The sequence below is a fragment of the Anneissia japonica genome, unplaced genomic scaffold, assembly GCF_011630105.1.
Source record: "Anneissia japonica isolate Jap-2015-1 unplaced genomic scaffold, ASM1163010v1 scaffold287835_len3118868_cov185, whole genome shotgun sequence".
In the NCBI taxonomy this organism is placed as follows: domain Eukaryota; kingdom Metazoa; phylum Echinodermata; class Crinoidea; order Comatulida; family Comatulidae; genus Anneissia; species Anneissia japonica.
The window spans coordinates 48,084-65,722 of NW_022737223.1; the positions used below are offsets into that span (position 1 = coordinate 48,084).

Here is a 17,639-nt window from a genome sequence, read left to right on the forward strand (position 1 = left end):
ACATACATAAAATTCATTAAAAGATAAGTACATAAAATCCATTAAAAACATTCACTCAACTATATAAAAAAGATTAGTGTAAAAAGAAATTACAAAGGTATTACATGTAACATCATAACACATAAAATGCATAAATATTAAAGTTATATAAAATGGACATGACAGAGTCCATTGTTTTTGAAAGATATTATTCTACATATTGTTATAAAAAGTGAACTTTATTTGTAATTAATAATAGATGTGTATAAGAGACATCAAATCCACTTTACTGGAGGAAAATTAAAATACTGTAAATTTGATTAAAGAATAAAAGACAATTAAGACTGTGAGGCAAAAATTGAGGGTACCCCAAACTCTTGCTTGAGATTCCATCATGTTTTTCTTATGCAGAGTAATGTGATTAGAACAATCAATTAAGTTGCTATTGTAAATTCTTTAATATATCATTTAATGTTGATTACAGAATATTTCATCAGGATATCATGGCAAAGGGAGGAGATGGGTGGAAGAATTAAACAAAAATAAAAAAGTATATTATAAATTTAATTTGAAATAACCATATCAATGGTTCATAAACAAAAGTATTATCACTATTAAAAAGTCCTGGCTAAAAATATTGTGATATGCCTATTAATACTGTAACTGTTATTTATTGTAGCTATAACTGTTGAACAAAACAGGTGCAGTATTACAAAACTGCATTTATATTTGATACAATTGTGTGTATGCACTTGTGTTTGCCATTAAAATACTTTAAATGTTTTTGCTATAGTTGAACTTTTATCTAATCTTATACAATATCCAGGAGACACTGTATTACCTCCTCCTAAACGAAGTACTCCGCATTATATAGCTGACATTTTGACTTGAACCTCATCCAAAGCAAGCAGCGTTAAAATCCTTTTAATGATATGATCCATTGCCTGTGAGAACGGCACTTAACGATTCGCCAATTAATCATGTCACTCATTTACTAGGCTGTGTAGCAATTTACACAACGTCCTGTAGCCTTTATTCGGGATATAGTTAAGCTGTATGGAACCCATCGTGTACTGTATAATTATATCAATACATCTAACATAATATCAGCAGGCATTACGGGTAGTAGTAGCAGCCTAGTTTATATTATTAAAACAACAGGGCTGCACTGGATGTATAAATATTACTTTGACTTTCTGACTGCTGGGCTTTACAGTAAATATATCGTTACACTGCAAAATGATATAGTAATTAATCATATGACTCCTTCATGTACAGTATCACAATGGAGAGGTATAAAAAATATACCTCAATGGTGTAACACAATAGGCCTATAATACATTCATCCATCACGTTATTGTTTATTTAACTAATCATTTCATCTTAAATGAGGGTGAAAATAATCAGTAAAAACAGTTTTCTTTTGGGCCCTCAAATATTGCCTCAAGTAAAGTTTTCTGAGTACATGGATCGAATATTATCAAGTTTGTGGATCTATCACACAACTCTGATTGATGATAGCATTCACTAACTGCATCACAGGTATTGTCTATCACATATACTGTAAACTACAGATCCTACAATATCACAGGGTTAATAATTTACTGTATTTTTTTTCTCCACAGAGAAGTGCAGGAGAAATCGTGGGTTTCAATGAACTTGGTAACTGTACGAAACGCAAGTCTGGAAAAAGTGATACAAGACATAATTGATACTAAATTTTGAACTTTATTTGTTCACCTTCTGACAACATTTCAAAAGTTAGAATCAAAGAAGGCCTGTATCACTTTCACAGATTATACAAAAAATGTACAGTACTGTAAAAATTCTTCCAATAAACAACTGCAAACACTGTAGAAAACTATACAGCCCTACAGTATGGCCCTTCTTATCAGGCCAGAACTTATGTAACTGGTAATTGGTTAGTTGGTCACCTGTGGGAATTCGTAGTTTATTTTAAGGTCAAGGTCTATTGTCTGATGAAAATAAAGTTGTAGCTTGAGGTAATTAATTCATCATTAAACACTGTAGATTAGCTTAGGATAACCTAAAGTAAACGTAATTACTATCGACAGGCTCTCCAAACAAAAACAAGATAACAAACATACATACAAAAATAGCAAGCTAAAATATAGACGAAGATAAAATACAGAATAACAAAATAATTCAAAAATGCAGTCAACACTCTTTTATTTTATTGGAAAGGTTATTTTATTGGAAAAGTCAAGTTTTTAAACTGATAGACTTACCACCATACATTATAAAAAAAAAACTCAATCATACAGTACTACTTTTGAAGACTTCTAAAACTACAATACAGGATTCCTGAAAAGACTAGCTAGGCCTGGCCGTTGATTCCCTATCACTTTTAAAGTGATGGACTTTCTGCGAGGCCTACAGTAGGCCTACAGTACATACACCTGGCTTCCTGTGGCTAGAGTGTGGCGGCTCACTTGAACTTTATAGCCACAGGGTAAGCCCTCCCATTTAATGTTTAAAGGGTAGGCTTAAACCAAAAGCAGGGGGCCACAAGTCGCTGGAGTGTGCTGGAAATTGGGACAGCCCCCTGCACTCCTGCAAACAAGCAAGAATTTCTCCCTCAAATTCTTAACATCTGCATGTTTTTACTAATTTATTATCAATAGAGACTTATAAAAGAATTACATTTTAATAAGACGTTACCTGAAAAATTGTGTGTTTGTTGATTGTTTGCAGGGTTTTTCTCCTCTACACTGTTCCCAACTGGTTTTGGATTTCCATTACCATCTAATTGATGACAAGTATTCTCATCATTATTGTCATCATCTTCATCTTTCTTGTAATTTTCCTTAAATTCTTTGTGATCTTGATGTTCTTTTTGTTGCTTTTGTAGTTGTTGTTGTTTCTTGTAATATCTCCAAGCTCTTTGAATTCTTTAAAAAAAACCCAAAAAACAGCATAATTTAGATTAATGATAAAGTATTGAAAAAAAATCAAAGGGTGAAATTAACATAATGTTAAAATTATATAACCGAAGACCGCAGATTATGTAAGTCTGACTCAGAATACCCACTGTAGACACTTCAAAGCTTGTAAATAAATCTGAACATGAACTATGAACTCATTCTCTCCAAAAAAGATAAATTATCTACAAAAAGTACCAAAGTGGTAATTTTTTGTGATGTGTAAACATTTTCATTCAGGATTCTTTCATTTGTTTACAATTTTAGCAAATGATGTGCAAAAATATCTGTTTTTGAGGCAACAAAAGTGGTGCCTATCCCCTTTAGAAACATTGACACTGCCTTCCACACTCTGACTTTTAAGCTGCCTGAACATTAATATATAGGGCATGTATCTAATACATGCTGAACATTAAGTGTTATACTGAGCATCAAGGCTCATGTTCAGCGTTAAGTCTTAGGCTGAACATGACGTCTCATGCTCAACCTTAAATCTTATGCTTGACATTAAGTGTTATGCTGAACGTAAGTCTCATGCTCAACAATAACTCTCATCATATTTAACAACATGACTATTAGGCAATACTTTCTTATTCTATTTGTAGATTTTTAAATAATACAAATCAGACACCATCTTTTGAGTTTCTCTTCGGTGCAGTACTGATTTTCACTAAGATTTGGTGTTTGTAGAATTTTCTTAATAGGTGTCAATTAAATGTATAACTGCGAAATAAGGATTTACAAAATCTATTTGAGTTGCGGTAACTGACCCATTACTTATATTTACCTCATTAAAGTTGGATTCAAAGAAATTGTGATTAAGTAACAACACGCATGGGATTTAATGGGTTACTTATAAAAATGGACTTTCTTTCCATTCAGAATAAAATCACACATGTTCTTGATATTAATATTTGATATTATGATGGGTTTATTTTGACAGCATTTCAGATGATGTGAAGATTCAGAAAATCAGCAATGAGCTGAGTATCCTGATACACTGCTTTCCATTAAATTATTAATGAACGCTTTATTGCTTGTCAATCAAAAACTATTACAAAATGGCTTCTTAGCATTAAGAATAAAATTTGATCATTCTCACATTGAACATTAAGGACATGCTACCGGTTGTGGAATACATTTTTTAAGAGTCAGATTTACAAGTAAAATCTTTATGATGTTCTTAATACTGTAATTCTACTATCCACATCATTTACCTTGGTTCATTGTAGGTTGATATTACTATACTCATGAATATATGCATATTTAATTACATAGCCAGTCATCAATATTCAGTATGGACAGTCTCTAGGGAGTATTGTATGGCTATACCATGTTCCTTATTTTGGGATATGAGGTACATGAATATTCCTGATTATGATACCACTGTTCTCCTGAAAGCTGGAATATATTTAATTTTAAAAGAGATGAGACTTTCAAACTAAGTAATCAGGTTTTCAGATGTACAGTAAGTCAATGTAAAAAAAACTGCTTGACAGTGTCATTATATACATTGATTCCAACTAAATTAAACACAAACCCTTCCTCATTTGACACTTTTCATCCCAAATAATAATTGTGAAAGTTATTGTTTTCCTGTGTTTTTTGGTTTCTTTAAACTTCACCGAAGCAAACATACTGTAACAACGACGTACCTAGTAATGACGTCATTCTACCTGTACGTAATATCAATAAACTGGTAATTAAATTGTTATGTAAATGCAAATTACATTTTCTGAAGCACGGCTAGGTTAAACACAACATTATACCATGAAATCTGAGCCCTCAACCTACAAAATTCACACAAGGTAGAGACAGCTGTACAGTACAGTATATGTGCCTTATAAATCCATTGATTGATTGATTGATTGATTTTATTGACTGATGATAGACTGAAAATTTACTGATTTTCATAGGGTCTTGTTCTATATTCCTATAGTTAAAACCAGGGAACAGTTAAAACTTTCTACATCACCCTCACTAGTACCACACTACAGCCCTGGTTCGATTTTCAGTATTGTTGAGTTTATTTTTCATGATTTTTTTTTTTACTTTATATTTTTTTATAATTTAGTTTTTCATAATTTCAAACTTAGTTCTCAAAGTAAAGAGTTAAAGTTCTACGTTTCTTCTTTTAGTTTATTACAAACAACCATTAGAAAGTCTAGTTATTACTGTAACTTAGTCTACTCTGCTGATGTATCATCTTAATACCCAAATTTCATGAAAAGCCTGGTTTATTTTACAGACAGACATAGCAAGTACTGTAAATTGAGTCAATTCTGCAATGCATCATCTTATCTCCTAAATTTCATACAGTAACTGAATAAAATTGGTGTTAAACTATAGTCTGATACTTTGATCTCTTCATTTATTTTTCTGAATCTACTTGCAACAGGCAATATCATCTTTACTGACATATATAAATTTGAATAACTGATGTTATGATCAAGTGTAGTTCATATGCAAAATTTACCTCTACTGAATTTCATTAAGCATCAATACACTTGAGGCTATGTCATTGAAGGCCTTCATTTCTTTAATACTTATTCTAATATCATTAAATTGATAATATCATGAAGTGATGATATTGCCAAGGTAATTGAAGACAAGTAGCATAGTTACACAAAGGCCCATAGATGCAGAGCGAAGATGTTAATGATATGACCAAGCTAATGAGAAACATGATAACAGAAACCGATCAACTCAGATCACAATTTAAGATAGAACAATTCAAGTACATGACATTGTGAACAAAAAATTGGCTTAGTAAATTGAAGTGTTGCTTATTACAGTAAATGAATACTGTATAAAGTAAATGAGCACTTGAAAAACTGACTTAGGTACAGTATTTTAATATTATTAATTTTTTCCAGGTCATTGTAATTTGTTTTTCACAACTATTTTATTTTATTGAAGACAATTGTAGGAATGATTTTTGCCCTATTCGATGTGTTATCATACTGATTGCTCAGTACGTACCCTAATACTTGCGAAAAAAATCTCACAATTGATTTGGGTGGGAATCAAACCCACGACATTCAGATAACTGCCCTAGTGTCTAACCACTAGACTACTGAGCTTGCGCTTAGTGAATAAGTGTTAAATCCGATCCCCAAGTGGCAGTGGGTACTGCAATGCTATTTTCATGGTTTCTTTTTATATTCTTATTAAATCTCCTGATGCAAAAAAAAAAAAAACAGCAAAGGAAACTATTGAATGATAATACTGTACATGAAAATGTTAGCTAAAATTGAAGAGAGGCACACCACCCCCATCAGGGAAGAAGTCATTGTTCGTTAAACATTACAAATGACACTGTGCTTTTGTGCATCAAGATACTTTGCTCCAATTGAAGGAATGTTAAAGCTATAATATGCACAAAAAAGAACATACAGGAGAATACATGTTGTCTCCTGGCATACAGTACACAACCATGTAGTAGTGTTGCACTGCGGTCTGCAGGTCCTAACCCAAATTTCCTTGTAAAATTTCAGCAGGAACTACCACTGAACTAGTGACGACAAAAATTCAGACCTATACTACTAGTATAAACTAATGCAGCATGTTTAAAGATAAATCTATTCCAGTCACTGACGGATATAAACTCAGGCAAAATTTTAATGGAACACTGCCATCTTTAATCATCCTTCTGCTAAACAAGATAGTTTATGTATTGATTTGTGGTTTGTTTACTCTACACTGATAAAATCAATGGACTCAGACTGATCTCATCAAGTCCAGACATGTAGCACCTGACCACTGCACTGTATACATGCATTATATGGCGCCACAGGCTACAATGACGGCAATGGTAATGATAATAAAAATTAAAGATAATGAACATGTCTGGAGGATTGTTACTGTCTATGGCTCATTAGGAAGATTACAAGACAATACATGTATCAGAGTAGCACCAGTGGTGGATCTTGAATTTAAGAATGGAGGGAGGGGGGGTGGCTGTGTATATGCAAACAGCTTGTTTAGATATAAAGGGGTGGGGGCTGGAAGTTCTCTCATTTTAGGATGCTGATTTGAAGACCTAGGCATATTTTTTAAGGGACCTGCTTACCCTACTCAATCCCCATCCCTTGGATCAACCCATGAGGACAAGGAAGACCCTTTTCTACTGCAGTGGAGTGCAACAGCTGGATAGACAGCTCAATATTTGTGTTGATATTATATATGCCTGACAACATACTGTACATTAAAAAAAACACACAAATGATTCATCAGTGGATGTATCGATGGAAATCATTCCATTTGACCTTGAATTTTGCAAGTAGATTTTTAGTTTTACATAAATTGAAAACAATGATTAGGCTAAAAGGGAGATGACGGAAGTACTACAAGGCAATCTTCAGCTGCTTACTGTAAAGAAATCAATATTGCAACAATGTTTAAGAGATTATTCATTACTTGCTATACCACCTGACCCAAATACTTCCAATTTCTCATGGAACACGTTTCATTTGATCTGAATCCTGTAAATGGATTGATCGCTATTGTTTTGCTGATACTCCAAAATGTCAGACATGTGTATTTTACCTAAACAATAATCAGTGCCAACATTCAATCAATTGTATTAATTTTCATTGTCCAAACACCATGATTAAAACAGACATTGCAAGCTTAGCTTTTAAAATATTATCTTATTGCCAGTTGCTATTGTTTTGTATACTGACATACCTTTTAGGTTTTTGTTAATTTTTAATAGTCTCTCTTCAAATAACAACAACCTTTGGGACTGGGATTTCCAAGGTCTTTAGCAGCTTGGTGTCAAATTAGAATAATAAAGACATTATTTTGTTAATTTAGGGACCATAAAAAAGGGGTCTTTAAATGGAGGTGGTCTTTCATTGGTTGGAGCATGGAGGTATAAAAAAGGAGATATAACCAACCTAAGTGGATTTGCTAGGCTAAGGCCTAATGACCTTTCCTCAATGCTGATTGGCTCATTACTAAGAGGTTCAAAAAGCCCGCTATCTCGTTACCACAGCGGGACGTCCGCTTTCATCCGTATCATCGCAGCCGTTTGCTCAGTAAATTTGTAACCTTATTGCATGGCCAATTAGCAATGTAGTCGCCCTGAACATGTATTTTTAACCATTTTTCGTGTATATCAGCCTCTAGAGGGCTTCAAAAGTTCAAAGGTTCATCTTAATCAAAAGCGTATTTTATTTTGGAAGCGATCGTTGATAGATCAAAGGGAGTAGTTTGGTTATATCTCCTTTTTTATACCTCAATGTTTGGAGGGGTCTTGAATTAGAGGGAGACCTTGTTCGCACACCTAAAATTATGCCAACTTTCAGCGTTTTAGCCAAGAACGGTATTTTCTAATTAAACCAATTCATCAATAAGAAAACCATTTCTACTGTATTCCATAAACATCTAACAAGCTACCATTGTATTTATATGAGAGAATTCAATTCATTCTGTAACAACTGATACGGCATTTTGTATGTACTAGTGGCAGTTTTGTATAATGTTCTTTATGGTCATATGTAAATTTTTGTTAATGTCATGAAAAAAGGTTTCATCTAGCCTAGTCCATTACTGCTGCGCTAACTCGATGATTGACCATAAAAGTTGAACAATTCTTAGACTATTTTTACATGACTGCACACTGCACTAGTCTAGCGTCAGACAACACATGCGAATATGTCAATGAAGGGTATTCTTGTATATCCAAATTATCTGAAACCCATTAAAATATTTTTAACATTTAATTTTGTGAAATTTATAATTAATATAAATTAACTTTACCAAATAATAAATGGTCTTTGGTAACTTTCACCTGACAGCTATAGAACATTGCACAACCTTCTGTCTTGCAAACATTTAACAGCAGCTATGAGTAGGTGTAGAAATTCCCATAAAGTCTCAAATTTTTAAAAGCTCTAGAGACAAATATGCAATTTGCTTTTTCAGAATTCAATGAATAAGACATAATGGCAGTCATTTTACATGATCCTGGCAACTTTCTCTGATGCCAAATCACTTAAATGAGGGCTATACGTTCAAACAATCTCTGAAATTAAAAGATCACAACACTTTACACATGAAAATGAAGGGACATTACACTAATAGGCAGACACAAAATGCAGACAAGGATGTCAACAGATGTCAAGAAAACAAGGTCAAATTCAGAGGAAATTCCTAAAATCTAAATTCACCAACACTTTAAAAATCAAATCAAAAAAAGAAGAAATAACTTACGTAATAACACGGGATACAAAAAGTTGAGTTCTGTTTCGACGGACACAATGGTTATCTTCAAACTCCACTTGAAGCTTATGACTACCAATAGACAAAAAAGAAGAAAAAATAGGAACTTGATCATAACTCATGTGAGTCAAAAGGAAATTTGAAGCAGGGAGCATCTCAACATACTACTGCCAACTGGAACGTCACAATTATCAACATCATCATTCATTTACATAATTTCTATACGGTTTACTGTTTTGTCCAACTATGCTGAAACTTCAAAAATGTGGAATGAATTTATATGAATCAGCTGATCAGGTATGACACACAGGTATGATGAATTTACATACTGCAATATTAAATCTATTCATGAATTATCTGGCTTGCTGTTTCTGGGTTTTCTCATACTGTATAAACATTATTATATATTAAAATGAATTTTTTTTAAATAAATAAAAGTAGTACGTATATTTTTTACTTGGGTTTTAAATTAGGAATTTTTGTTTTTCAAAATTGTTTATTTACATAGTACCCTGCCATACAATAATCTGACAATGCTGAATAGTACAGGCAGTGTATAGTGCAGTTTTTCCTGCGCAGGCTTCATAGCTACATCGTAGCCTGATAAACAATCCAAGTCAGGTTACGAAGCCAGGTTACGAAACGAGCCGACGAAGGGCAAGTGTGTTGTTCATTTATATTTGCAGAAGACTGCTGTAGGCATCTATAGGCGTATAATCTCAAGCAAGCATAAATTAGTTTACAATGGAGGTACTGTATGGCTGCAGCCTAAAGTTGGACCTGAACAAAAATTCTTGATGGAAGCATTGTTACTATGATTTATGATAGTAAGTCTATTTTTACTATGACCTGGTAATGAATGTGATAGTGATGATGTGATGTTGCTGATGATCACGATAATACAACGATCAAGATGATAATAATGATTATTGTTGATGATGTTCATGATGGTGATGATGATGATGATGAAAAGAAAGATTGGGATCATAAAGGGAGATGATGATAATGATGATGATGATGGTAGTGAAGATGAAAATAATGACCATGATACTAAAGATCATGATGGTGATGATGCTGATAATGTAAGCATATCATTATTAGCATTATTATGAATAATTGAATAATTAAAATCATGTTAAAAGCAGCTCCAGAGGAAAAAAAAAATTTATGATATGTTGTAGAACCACCCTTTTGTACATCTTTTCCACTAATACTGTAGGCCTATAGTTGAAAACACTCATCGTATTTGTCTACAGTACATACTGTACAACACCATATTATCCATAATACTAAAATAAATCTCACTTTTCAATCAGTAATTCCCCTTCTTCTACCTGTTGTTGTATCTTCTTCATACGCATGGCTTCCTCCTATCAAAAATCATAAAGAACAATCATTCATGCCAAAGAAAAAATGATATACATTAAAAATATTAATATCATACTTCAAATACAGGCCATGTAGAGAATGTTGGTTGGCGCTGGTCACCTGTCAGATTTTTTTTTTTAACTCATTATTTATTCTCGTGGTTGCTGTATATTATTATATAGCATGTGAACAGTAAAGCTCTGGAATGCAGCCATTAATGGCATATCATTGCAATAATGACGCATTTAAAACGCCTGTCCAACTCGAACCAAAAATGTATAATTAAAACATTAAGGCCTAAATATCTTAAATTACATGAACTGATGTTATCATGTTACCGATTTTCAATTTACATTTTAAAAAGCCAATAATTTACATTTAGATTGTTAATACGAGTTGTGTTGACGTTTGAGGTTTAATGTGTTGCACTGTAGAATTATAATTAGATGCAAGACAGTGAGGCAGACGTGTTCGGAATACAGAGAAATAATCAATACTAAGAGATTGCAACAACCTTACACTAAGATTCAACACATACAGAAAGTCTACCTCACTGCCCACTACTACTAGAAATACACACCCTATGAATCTTGGCACACCGCCAATACATTTCTAAATATGGTCACAATAAACTTCACCATTCATAAATATATCTTGCATCAATTTACATAATGGAGTTAAAACTGATGTATTTCAAAAAAACTGCTTACTCCACCATGATGTCTTACTACAGTGTACTATGAACATCTCTAAAATTATATACTGTACTTTGCCTAGATTTAAATAATATAAATTTCATACATAAAAAATAATTAGGCCTGTTAATATTATAATAAATTAGAATGTACTATCATTTATTTAATTATCATCAACTTGAACTTATTAATATTAATTACTATTGAAATCAAAATAAATTCTGTAGAGGATGATCCTCAAATAGACATGTACAAATTTATTAAATTATTTGTTGATCCATATTATTTTATTTTATCGTTATTTTTAAACTGCTACTTTTAGCTTTCAGAACCTGTCTCTAACTGTTCACATTAGTCATTAAAATGTCCAACCTTTTAACAAATGTACAGTATAAATTACAGGCCTACTTTATACTGTACAGTATTGGCCTATTATAAATTCCAATGACTTGATTTTGAAACCTTATAATAAAAATGTGTCTTGTACTGTACTAAATAAATGGGAATGTCTTAATTTGGATAAAATGCATGTCTCTTCAACAAGTTTCAAAAACACCATGTATTTATGAATTTTTCTCTTGAATAAATTTAAGGTGAAATTAACTTACAATCATTAAAATGTCAGTTTGTTACTGGAATTTTCATCATGTAACTATTAAAATTTAAACTATTATCATCACTGTCAGAATTTTAACCTTCACAAACTTTATACTCATAGTTAAAATACATCTGATATTTGTCTTACTAAAATCTCACATTCTTATCAACTGTTATAAGAATTTTTTATGCATCTACCCATGATAATTGATTTATGAAAACCCTCTTGTACAGTTGTAAAATAAACTGTTTTAAGGGGCAGGTAGCATCGTTAAGCAATCATTTGACAGACACATCAACAAGCAGATATAAACAAAACAAGATGGTGGTGATATGCTCTCACCTGATTAAATTTATCTATGAGTGCCTGCACGTACTTCTTGCGTCCGATGTAGCCCCTGTAGTGACATTGTATGCATACAGCTGCCAAAACTTCTTTGCTAAGGCTGGCATCATTTTCAGCTTTCTGTAGAAATAGAAAACAACTTCAAATTAGCTAGTATTTTTTTTTAAAGCAGAATGCATGTGATGTTAACCGCCCAATATATAAAATGCTTTTAAAAAAGTTGTGATAAAGAAATAGGCAGCAAAATAGGCCAGTACTAACAATTTCAGTCACCCTTTTTGTCGACAATGGCCTACCATATGTTTAAATAACGTCTGTTAAAATTTTCAACAACAAACTGTGTTTAAACCGAGGTATTTAAATATTCTTCTATACATTACCAATAAAGAGGATGGTTCTGATGTTTAATTAACGTTTTTGTCTATACAATATATGAATGGACAATAAAGAATTACGACTTATTTATATGACGTATGTAAAAACATGTAAAGTTTCATTATACTACTATCATCATACAAAAATATTTGTGGGTGTATTAATTAAGTCAATACAATATGATGGTAAGTCAAAAAGTTCACTTTTGCTTTGACAATACAGTACATTTTCATTTTAATGGAACTTCCATTAGAATTGACATTTAATAGATTATAAAAAAAATGTAAGCATACTATTTTATACCCCAACAAAAAAAAACATATCATTATTCAAGCATATTATGTATTGCTTAATATAACATTAAATTTAGTGGTTATTAAATGTCTATTTTACATTCTATGTTTTAGGTTTGATAAATACTCAATAGTGAATCTCCAAGGTCTTCTGTCTTAACCCCTCTGCTCAAAGGTTACATTTGAATAATTTCATCCCAGGTTCTGACTTTCTTTATATATTTCAAGTTTATTAGGCCAGTTGGAAATTTAATTTTATGTATTTATTTTTTTGCCAAGTGGTTAATATTAACAAGTCCATACAATTAAAACAATGTAGGCCTTTTTTTCAGTAACCAATGGCATATCCATAATTTTCCTTTTTGTACATATATAGTACACATGGAATTAATAATGGAACTTGTGTGTAAAGAAGTAATACTGGAGTGGAACACATTTACACATGAAATAATAACTAGAACCCATGTATACATACATTAACAACTGTTCAAAATATAATACTTGAAACTAGTTTTGAATATGCATGGAGTGAAACATAGAAGTATGTCACAGAATAAGTAGAACACCATGTAGACAGGGAAAGCTGTTATAATACATGCACACACACACATAATAGGATTAGGAATTGAACTATATTGGATTAATAAAAGAAATCAAATTAAACCTGCAAAGAAATACAAGCCTACATTTTGTCAGAATTAAATGCTTCCTATCAATTCAGCACATTGACTGAATAAAAAAGCTAAGTACTGATTTTTTATTTTCAAGAAGTAAATTCACAGTATTTATTTAAATATTTAATAATAAAATAATTGTATTAATTGCTACTAATGAGAAAAATATCATGTTTATTCAGCTATATGAAGAAGTCAAAATTCTTATTCAGTTTCACTCACCAATTACAGACAGTATTATTAAATAATTTTAAAAGAATATTTTAACATTGGTATAGACCTACTGTACTAATAAATATTCTACAAATAAGAAGAATTCTAACCTACAAAAGCAATTATACATCAGTTTCAGTGTAGTATTTATTCTCACTAGTGGAGTCAAGCCACACGTCAGACAGCCACTGTATGTAAACTGAAGGCTAGCAGCAGATTCATTTGCTGCCTAGATCATGATTACCAATCTACTAACATCACGCACGCTTGGCTCGGCTTTTCAATATTGATGTGTGCTATAAGTGTACAGTTGCGTCAGCTTCTAATAATAATACATTACGAGTATCGGTTTCATTACTGCATGGATTTCACGGAAGGACAGAAATGGTGGTAGTGTATTTCACTGCACTCACAACCACAATGTGAAACAAATTTCTAACACAAATATAAAGTCACACTCATATAATTATTATTTAATTAATTAACTTAACTTACAGTATACCAATGATGTATCAACACAATGATTGAAATGATTACAGTGAGCATACATCAATATTTTAATGAAGAACATTAACTAATTCAAAGGGCTAAGTGAAAAAAATTATGATTAAAAAAAACCCAGTTCAATTTGATTGCTCTAATTCGATGAAATTGTATGATTTTCTGGTTTGACTCATGAGGAAACTTCCCCATTTACCAAATTTTTTTTAAAATTTTTGAACCAGGTTTTGCTGATCTCTTCTTATCTCTGCTTCAGGGAATTTTGTATTTGAAGATTAACAGTGAAGTTAATTACATAATATAAAACAGTAAATAAAAAGACTAGCATAATTAAATAAAAAAAATATGTTGTAAACTTCTTTTACAAACAACAGGTTTTAAAAAATGTATTGACAAGTAACAATGCCTGGTGTGATAATGACTCTTAATTAGAGCTATTCTTCTTTGATGTTTAATTGGATTATTGAGATGAATCTGGCAAAACCTGGTTTACCAACCTGCCGAAATGCCCTTTTAAAGGGTTTGCTGGTAATTGGGATAGTAACAGCATGCTCAGATAGAATGTAGGTAAGAATGGCCCCGGAAAAAATGGCCCAGGAAAAAATGGCCCCGGAAAAAATGGCCCCAGTAAAAATGGCCTCAAATGACAAATAGGTAAAAATGGCCCCAATGAAAAAATTCAGTAATAGTAATGATATTTTTTTTTTTAATCTTCAAATATTTAAATACTGTAATAAGCAAAAATTGAATCAATAACAAATACAGTTACACAACAGATGCAAATAATGTACTGAGAGATTATCATAAAAAAACGGCCATTGAACATTTTTTGATAGTTGAAATAAGTTTTAAAAACGTTATTCCACTAACAAAATAGAGGAATGACATACATACTGTACATACAGTACTTCAACTACCAAAATATGCAACTCATAGATAACCACAAAATTCACTTTTGTTAAGTATCAAATGAAATAACTTTACATGTTATAAAGAGTGCAAATAAACAGTAGTTAAAACATGTGTGTTTGAATGACAAGTTCATGTATGGGAAAAGGGAGGCTAACTTTACTTCAACAAATGTTCTGCTTAGAGGCTGTTCTATTTTCTCTATGCTTAGAGTTACTTCAAAGAAGTGTTTGTTAATCAAATATTATTTTTAAAGTAAACCGAATAATTAGGAATACATTTATTTAAGCAGCTTATTCAATTGCATACTTGGTTTCTACTCCCCGCCAAGTAAATTTAAGTGCCTAAAACTATACTAAATAATGTAAACTGAGATACAGTACTATATTATATACATAGTTATGTAAATATGGCAATTATGCTAAGAATTAAAATGGCGTGTAATTGTGAGGGTAAAGTAATTATGGTAGGATCAAATGGTATTGCTAAATCCCGAAAACCTCCTAAAACACACTGTAGAAAACCAACAATTCAATTGTGATTGACTCACTTGGTATATCAATAAGAAAATTAAATATTTATAAGAACCTATTTTTTGGTTAAAATGTTGATTTTTTTGGTGAAAGAATACTTGCAAATACACCACAATCCTCCAAACACACTGCGAATCCCATCCAAACCCTTTAATTACTATTGTAGAACTCTCTTTTTCTAAAAAAAAATAAAAATAATAATTTGATGTTCATATAAACTCATTGTTTGTGGAGTTTATCAATACCCGGATTGAATTTCTGGAAAATTGTGATTCCGCTTCCTTGAAATTGACCACAAATAAATTATTTTAGTATTAATAAATGCATGATTTATGTTGATTTATTGATTATGTTGTTGCTATTTTTTAACATTTAAATGGAAAAAAAATAAAAAGTGTTATTCATGGCTTTTTTTTTATCTTTGAATATTTTATCGTTGAATATGTAATTTCTGCAAAAAGTAAAATGTAAATGGCAATTTATTTGTTAGATTCCTTTTAAAAACTAAATTATTTCAGTTTAAAAAAATGCATATAATGATTTTTTAAAAATCAGTTTTAATACAGAATTTTATTATTGGGGCCATTTTTACCTACCTGTCACTTGGGGCCATTTTTACCGGGGCCATTTTTCCCAGGCCATTTTTTCCTGGGCCATTTTTTCCTGGGCCATTTTTTCCGGGGCCATTCTTACCGTACACCGCTCAGATAAAATACCTTCCCTGTGCTGCTACAATCTTAATGAATCAGTCAGAACTCCTGTCTATAGTTGATATTTGTAGTAACACAATTATTTATACAGGTTCAATGGTCAGAGGAATTTTTATAATCAGGGCAGATTTATTGGAAAGTTGTTCTGGGGTAGGGGGAGGGGAAGATTTTGCCACTACATTTAAACAAAATTTCAAATACATAACAATGCCATGTATTGAAATAATGAAACAAAATAGAATACAGTACAATAGAAAATGTTTCAGTAGGGAATGTGGAACTTTCTTTATGCTGAATTTAGTACCCCCTCCCCCGTAAAAAAAACAATTGGGATCTTCCCCTGTTAATTTTATTTTTTATGTTTTGTATTTTTCGTTGTTATGTACTTAAATATGCTGGTGGTTCTGATTCAGCACTTCACTGGTAATGCACACAAGATTATATCTTAATAATGCAGCCCCTGTTGTGGACAAAGGAGAGTAGTTGTTACCGGTACACCGGGTAGCTAAGACACGAAGGGACCCTTAGTGGAGATGAAAGTTACTGGTGAGCTGCTGTAGTCCACGCTTTGAATGCTTTGATCTTCATGAAATATCGCTACCTGTATAAATGATGTTATGTATGTACAGTATGTATAATTATTGTGATAATTAACAAATTATTATAAGGCAATTTAAATACTCTGCACGCTTGAGAGTGAAGTGAAAGGGTAATGGAAGATGCCAGCGTAAAAAACAGCATGCAAGTGGCAAGGAATTATTAAAATGCTGGAAAGAATACTAAAAATATTCTAAAGCTTTAATAATTTATCAACCAATAGGGCCAACGTAAAATGAATCATTAGTAAGAGAGTGCTAAATACACAATTGTTATCTATTATCTTTACTCCATCCTGTTAGCATGGAGGAATTAAATAAATTAAAGTAAATAAACTGCTTCAATGACAAAGATTACTGGAAGATGTAAACATTCATCCATGTACAATGGATTTACCATAAACAGTAACTGTTTATTTACTGTTTAAACACAATTACCCATAAATCACTGCTCAGTCAACATGATAAGCACTGATAAGAATTAATTTTGGTCCATGGAGTGAAGATAGGTCTAGGCAAAAAATCTAGGGTATAAATTTATTGTCAAAATACATAGTAATAATAATACATCATTTTCCAATAGTGATAAAACTATGAATTAGTTGTATTGTATGCTCTACAGTATGTAATAGTTGTTATAATGTATTAGAAATGATCCACAGATGTTTGCAAAAAAGATT

General features: G+C 31.7%; 1 protein-coding gene across 3 annotated transcripts in view; it reads right to left on the bottom strand.

Annotated features, from left to right (window-relative positions):
• LOC117117096 overlaps positions 1–13,950 on the bottom strand; it is a 37,236-nt gene extending 23,286 nt beyond the window's left edge. Inside the window, exons 1-5 of one of the 3 annotated variants that reach the window (XM_033261280.1) lie at positions 13,825–13,950; positions 12,153–12,275; positions 10,455–10,519; positions 9,141–9,221; positions 2,662–2,891 (exon numbers count right to left, since the gene is read on the bottom strand). In XM_033261280.1, the coding sequence (XP_033117171.1) occupies positions 2,662–2,891; positions 9,141–9,221; positions 10,455–10,510 (367 nt within the window). In that variant the 5' untranslated portion in view covers positions 10,511–10,519; positions 12,153–12,275; positions 13,825–13,950. Of the gene's footprint in view, positions 1–2,661; positions 2,892–9,140; positions 9,222–10,454; positions 10,520–12,152; positions 12,276–13,820 lie in introns of those variants that run through there. The other 2 variants (XM_033261281.1, XM_033261282.1) reach the window with 2 other exon arrangements.
• Between the last annotated feature and the right edge of the window lie 3,689 nt (positions 13,951–17,639).